This window comes from Cupressus sempervirens, chromosome 5, assembly GCF_028749045.1.
Source record: "Cupressus sempervirens isolate cs-2001-9-10 chromosome 5, ASM2874904v1, whole genome shotgun sequence".
Taxonomy (NCBI): Eukaryota; Viridiplantae; Streptophyta; class Pinopsida; order Cupressales; family Cupressaceae; genus Cupressus; species Cupressus sempervirens.
Window position 1 is genome coordinate 626,173,870 of NC_143122.1, and position 7,172 is coordinate 626,181,041.

Sequence of the window (7,172 nt, forward strand, 5' to 3'; positions counted from 1 at the left end):
CAAGTTTCCTTTATAATTCCCCTCTGGATCAACATTCTCCCTTGTCAATGCTTTTGCAGCTCGAAACTTGGAAGAAGTTACTGAAGGAATTATCCAGTTGTTTTCCTGAGTATACCCACTTAGATATCTAGTTTTTCACTGCTACATCTTTTTGTGTTTCAGTGTATTATCTTTTAGGGTTTCCTAATATCTGCCTTGTATTTCAACTTTAAGAATCTTTTGTATGCTCTCTATTCTATGTTGGTGAAGCTTTGATCCTTGAGTCTCATATCAAAACATACCTTTCTTTTGCACTGGTCTACTAGGCCAAAGGTATAGTGGGAAAGCTTTGATCCTGGAGTCTCACCTCGAAATCATATCTTTGTTTTGCAGTGTTCTACTAGCAGCTTAAAGCCTTAGGCAGGAAAGCTTTGATCCTTGAATCTCACCTCATAATCATACTTTGTTTTTGCAGTGTTCTACCAGAGCAAATTCTGTCTTTAGTCTCACCTCAATATCATACCTTGCTTTTGCAGTGTTCTATTAGCCCAAAGGTTTAGCAGGAGAGAGCTTTGATCCTTTAGTCTCATCTTACAATCATACCTGGCTTTTGCAATGTTCTACTGGCCCAAACTCTTGTGGTTCTAAGGTATACATTCAGCTCTGAGTAGAAGTAAGCCTTTGATTCTACTAACCCAAAACGATCCTTTAGTCTCACCTTATAATCATACCTTCCTTTTACAGTGTTCTACTAGCCCAAATCTCTCTTTCGCCTCACCACAAAACCATACCTTGCTTTTGGAGTGCTCTACTGGTCCAAATTGTGTGCTTGTAAGGTCTATATTGGGTTCTTAGCGATAGTAAAGTAAGAGGAACTTATCTTTTGGCTCTCTAGCCTAGCTTGATTAAAATTTTCTCTCAAGGTGCAATTTAGGGTCAACCCTAAATTGGTTCTTCCGAGTGTTGTAAATATCAGATTGTTTTCTTACATTGAAGATGGGTTCTGAAGGAGGATCATATGCAAGCAGAGATCTGAGTGTTAAGGTGACAGAAGTTGTATCTGTTTATCCAATGAAATGTCATGGAGCTCACGAATTCACTCTGAGGCTGTCAAATTTGGACAGGAAATGTCCAATGCTTATGTACACAGTATTCTTCTACAAGCCTGCTCAGGATTTGAACCTTGGATCTGTGTTTGAGAGCCTGAAGGAAGCCCTGGAGAAGATCTTGGCAGAATGGTATCCTGCAGCAGGGAGGCTTAAAATCAATGAAAATGATGGCAAGCTTGATTTGCTTTGCAACAGTGCTGGTGCATTTATGGCCAAAGCTTTCACTGATTCCGAATTCTCAGAGCTTGGAGATTTGTCACAGTACAACCCTTTCTTTGAGCAGCTTGTTTATAAGCCCACTTTTGATCCATCGTTTTCCCAAATGCCTCTCATGGTTGCTCAGGTGAGTTTCTGTTTTGATCCATCATTTTGTTCCTAATGTTCATATTAGGGTTTCAAGTTGTTTTTGGAATTTATTCATATGATATCGCTCAGTGATTTCTTGTCTGCAACAATAAGGATAAGACCAGATTAAGGTTCTCTCTTACCCAAGTGATATTATCAGTTAACTCTTCCAATTTTTTTTTGCTTTTCTCATCGTTAATTGAGCTTCTGCAGTCTGACTTTAGAGGACAAAATTTATTTTCTGCCCACTTTCAGACAGTTATATTAATTGAAATTGCAGACAATTGGATTTCGTGTACCCAATCAGTGAATTCATGTTGTCATTATAAATAGTAGTTAAAAGACCTATACTGTCCTGTCATAATTTGACAGACTAGATGTACCTCATAGTTAGGTTGTCAAATGAAGAAAAAAACTATCCGTGACTTATCAGTGGAAAACTTGACCTTGCAGCTTTTTTATCTGTACAAATCAGTACAAGAAACCTTTAGTGCTTGCCCAATTGTGGGAACCAGCTTACCATTGTAAAACCGTGATCTTTAGGTCGTGCAAATCGCTTTCTTTCAAACTTTGTTTTTTCCTTAATATTCAACGTTTATTCATTATCCAGTCCTTTAAATTTTGGGTTACAGTTGAAACACAAGCTTAATACTTCCGTATGAATATGACTGATGAACTTTATAATTCATCCATCTGGGATATGATTTATATTCCCGTAAGCTTTGAGCACAGTGAGAAAGTTTAGAATACAACTGCAGATATTTGTATACGTACCAATATCTACATATGTGTCAAATCTGATTCACAAAGTGACAATATATTCAGTATGATTTAACTCATCCATCTGCATACGGTCTGTATTCTCATAACCTTAGATTATTGTGAAACAGTTTAGAATAGGCTAAATTATGTTTTTGTAGGTTCTAATATCTTAATATGAGTTAAATCTGATTTACAAAGTGATAATATAATAGTATGACTGATAAACATTATAATCGATCCATCTGGATATTCTTTACGTTTTCATAATCCATGATTACTGTAAGTAAGTGTGTTTTCATACAATTCCAGTATCCATCAAATCTGGTTTACAATTTGATATCATAATCAGCCTGACTTAATAGTGCATATAACTCATCCATCGTGGGATATTTTATGTTCTCATGACCTATTACTGTGAAAAAAATTAGAATGGACTAGGATATCTTTCTATAGGAACCACCATCTACATATAAATCAAATCAGGTTTACAGAATTGACAATATATTCGGAGCTAAAAGCTAAATAGCCAATGCAGTGCATTCTTCTATTTCACGCGAGTCATAAATGTGCATTTGTTGCATAATACAAGTATTTTGTTCAATTTGTGTATGAGTTTTTCATTAAAAATTAAAAGTTATAATTATTATTTCTAAATTAGATTGTGTAACAGTTTTTTAGGTTGACATTTTTTCATCACACTTTATAATTATTATCAAAATGATAGAACAATTTAAAATTGAATTGGGTTGATATAACTCAACACTGCTATATCAGTTTCTCAATTCAATTGTGCAGAAATCTTTGTCATCAACTTTTAGGATCACACTATGTCATTCATCATCAGAATAGAAAAAAGTGAAAGAAGCATAAAGATCATTTGGTGTGATCTGAAATATTAATGATAAAAAAGATATATCATTTGTATGGATAATCTAAATCTAATAATTTTATAACTCAGCAACATTTTTAATTCAGTTAGAAATGAGTTGGAACAGTCTATGCATATGAAAACATTCAAGGATAATCCCATTTATCTTATTCTTGTTGAATTGGGTTTTGATTTTTGACCATGCAGCTAACCAAGTTTGCGTGTGGAGGATTCTCTCTTGGGTTTGGAACCAGTCATTCTCTTTTTGATGGGCTAGGTGCAATCAATTTTCTCAAGGCATGGGCTTCAGCTGCTAATTCTACAGTCTCATCAAAACTGGCCCAACCTATCCATGAGAGAACTAGGCTGCTGGTTACACAAGCATCAGGAATTCCAACCGCTTCTGAGCAAAATAGGGTGGTCCCTTTCGTGCACCTCAATGAGCTCATAGAACGTGGGAGCAAATCTGCAGAGGAAAAGTTATGGGAGTGCAATTTCAATGGCTTGAGTTGGGCCAGCCAGAGTGGGTATGCTCTTAAGACTTTCAGTGTCTCCAAGGAAACAGTACAACGCCTCAAAACAGCAACAGCCCAACAAGGTGGAGTAACAGCTGCATGCTCAGCATTTGATGTTGTTGCTGCTCATCTTTGGAGAGTAAGTGCACTCAAATCTCTTCAAAATCTTTTCTTAATTTCAAAAAATATGATCCTTTGAATAGAGAGAAATTCATTTCACAAATTCGCACTTTTAGGGTTTGTACATCACATTAACAAACCCTCATGCAAGTAAACTTTAGAAAATGGCAGTAAATTATATAGTATAGACTGAATACATAGCATCTGGTTAATAGCATTTTAAAATGAACCAATTGCATGCCTCAAACAGATAGTTAATAGTCTCTAAGAACTTTTTTCAGATAAGATTACGTTAAGTTGGTTTTTTATCATGTTTTAACTATCATACATATGATACTTCAACAGAATAAGAAATGAGTTGAAGTGCTCATTGATTCAGTACAGACTGAATACATAGCATTTGATGAATAACATTTTAAAATGAACTAAGTGCAAGCCTCAAACATATTTTCAATAGTGTCTAAGATCTTTGTAGGATAAGATTAGGTTAAAATGATTTTCTATCATTTTTTTTTCTACAATATCTTATGATTCTGAAAGAAATAGTGGCAGTTCATTGATTAAGTTTAATATCATTCCTTAGCTTTCCCTGCAATACAAACATATTTCTTATAGTTTTTGAATAAGACTAAGTCAAAATATTTGTCTATAGAGTGTTTTTTTGAAAAGATCACGTAATCCCTCATCAAAATAAGAGAATTGAACCTGATTCAGTTTAATATCATTGTCCAGCTTTCGCTAGACCTCAAATATATGTTTAAAAGTGTCTAGTGGTTTGGAATGATTTTTAAAATCCTGTTACAACAATTATCCGGACCATAAGATATGATCTCTTATAAAGATAAGAAATAAGTTGAAGTGGTCTGATACTTTTATAATTTAGATGGGTATAACAAAATATAAACAATTGTATCTGATATTATTGTTTTGTAACAATGTGAATTTATGAATTTAATAATGTTTTCTATATTTGTTGGAGATATTAGATAAGAACTGGATATTTAGCTTTTATATTAGTCATCATTAATGAAATATAATTTGAAATGTTGATTGAAAACATTAAATATTCAATCTTTTCAAACCCGTTTGTCTAGTCTGATAAGTCTTTTTCTCTGAAGCCATTCTATTAACTCAAAACCTTTTTCATGTTTTCTGCTTTCTGTCTGTCTAATTTATATGTATGTCAACCTTATCTTATTTCTAACAGCAGACAGAGATCTTATGACTACATTAAAAGCTTTGCAGCTTGCAAGAGAAAACATAAGCTATTGCGTCTAATAATATTATTGTATATATGAATAATTGTTTCTACGATTAAATCAGCCTCTTTTTGTCTATTGCCTTTTATCAGGGTTCATTATAATTTAGAACGTGTTTAAAATAATTGCTTAGCAATATAACTCTCACTTTGATTATTCTGCCATACGTTATTCAAGCCCTAATTTGATTATGTAATTAATGGTACAGCGGTATTAATACATTAACAAAAACTTGTGGCACAGATATTAATTTCTATAGGTAATGTTAACAAACATTCTATAGTGACATGAATGTATTTTTTTTAGTTGCTTTGTCTCTTATCTTTATCTTTGATAGATTACAAACATTAAATTGTGGAGGATCCTTCTAAAATAGCAGTGATAGACAGAATGTAATGACATGAATAATTTGGATGAATCATGATACAGATAGTTGTTTTAATTAATGTTCAATAACATTCTATATAACAATAAAAAGTAGAGTGTAATGACATGAAAATATTTGTCTTATATTGTCTGTGGAAAGACGTTCTAAACTGGTAGAAATAGATAGAATGTAACATTTGAACATTTTTTTAATCGCTATATTGAATTTGATGATTGTTTAGTTAAAAAGTATTGATATTAAATAGCAGATACAATAGTTCTGATTGGGTAAAGCAGGAAGACACCTGAACCCAACAATATAAAGTAACATCAAGTCTAAATTACAGGAAGAAAGGAATCTACAAGAAGTGGATTAATAAACAAACAATAGCAGATACATTAGTTATAAGATAAGTAGTACAGAATTTAACAACTATTAAATATTAAACATTAATTATGTGTATTAAATAAAATAGTTTTAAAGTAAAATAACTTAAACTTTAGGTGAACAACATTTCAAATTGAAACAACATTATAAGATAGATATATTTAAAATATCCATACTAATTATTAGATAGACATATATAAGATGTTTATACTAATAATATAATGAATTTGAAACATCATTATAAGGTAAACATATATAAGATATTTAAAATTAATTATATAACAAATTTGAAACACCATTATAAAATAGATGTATTTAAGATATTGATACTAATTCTATAACAAATTTGAAACATCATTATTAGATAAGTATATTTAAGATATCTATACTAATTCTATAACCCATCATGAGTGCAGACAAGAGTGAAAGCATATTCATGGATCCATTTAAAATATTCATAAGATAAGAAATTTGAAACATGATTACAAGATAGACATATTAAGATATCTACACTTGATATATAAAGAATTAGAAACATCATTATTAGATAGACGTATTTAAGGTATTTATAACAATTAAATAACAAATTTCAAAGTCATCCAAATTGTTATCAAATCTAACACTAACCCACCATGGTTACAGGCAAGAGTGAAAGCACTTGGTCTGAGTACTGCAACAACAATATGTCTACAATTCACAGTGGATGCAAGGAGCCGCCTTGTTCCACCATTGCCAAGGGAGTTCAGTGGCAACGCCTATGTGATGGCCTCAGTGACATGCACAGTGGAAGCTCTTGACAAAGAAGGGCTCCACATGACAGTGGAAAGGATCAGGAAGGCCAAGGAGTCAGTGACAGATGAATACATAAGATACTATCTGAGAGCCCTTGATGCTCCTCAGAAGTCCCTCCCTTCCTTAAGAGAGCTCACTCTTGTCTCTGATTGGAGACGCACTCCATTCCATGCTGTGGATTTTGGTATGGGAAAAGCATTATATGCAGCTCCTTTGGCTTCTCCTGTCCCACAATCTGCCTACTTCCTTCAAGACCCCAATGATGAGAATGGCATTCATGTTAGGTTGGGTTTACTGCCTGAGCATGTAGATGCTTTCCAAAGCTACTTCACTAAAAACTGACTGATTCCATCATGAATTATATTTATCATCATCATGTATGTAGATATTATGTTCAATTGCCAGTATCTTACATTTCATGGTGAAATGTATACTATCACCACCTTTCAAAAGCATTGTCAAGACAAGTAGTTTTTATTTTTATCTTTGCTTGGAAACTAATGTTAATTGCTCTATCATCTTTTCATCAACTATATACTTCCATTTGAATTGCTAGTCTGGTTGTACATTTGATATCCTTTTGGTTTCTGAGTCTACTGATTTATTCTGTAATGGGACTTCGAGTTTATCTAATTATAGTGAACATGCAGCTGATATACATTTGTAGAA

General features: G+C 32.9%; 1 protein-coding gene across 1 annotated transcript; it reads left to right on the plus strand.

The window, feature by feature from the left end:
- Nucleotides 1–222: 222 nt before the first annotated feature.
- LOC149557458 (HXXXD-type acyl-transferase family protein) lies at nt 223–6,951 on the plus strand. The gene is made up of 3 exons (XM_089785981.1): nt 223–1,431; nt 3,271–3,717; nt 6,354–6,951. Exons 1-3 carry the CDS (start codon nt 976–978, stop codon nt 6,843–6,845), a joined length of 1,395 nt encoding a protein of 464 aa, XP_089642107.1. The 5' UTR covers nt 223–975; the 3' UTR covers nt 6,846–6,951.
- Nucleotides 6,952–7,172: the final 221 nt, after the last annotated feature.

Excerpts from the sequence above, each read along its gene's own strand:
- LOC149557458 (XM_089785981.1), top strand. The coding sequence starts at position 976 with ATGGGTTCTGAAGGAGGATCATATGCAAGCAGAGATCTGAGTGTTAAG. Across the intron at positions 1,432-3,270 it reads TGCCTCTCATGGTTGCTCAG|CTAACCAAGTTTGCGTGTGG; the intron begins GTGAGTTTCTGT and ends TTGACCATGCAG. Across the intron at positions 3,718-6,353 it reads TTGCTGCTCATCTTTGGAGA|GCAAGAGTGAAAGCACTTGG; the intron begins GTAAGTGCACTC and ends CCATGGTTACAG.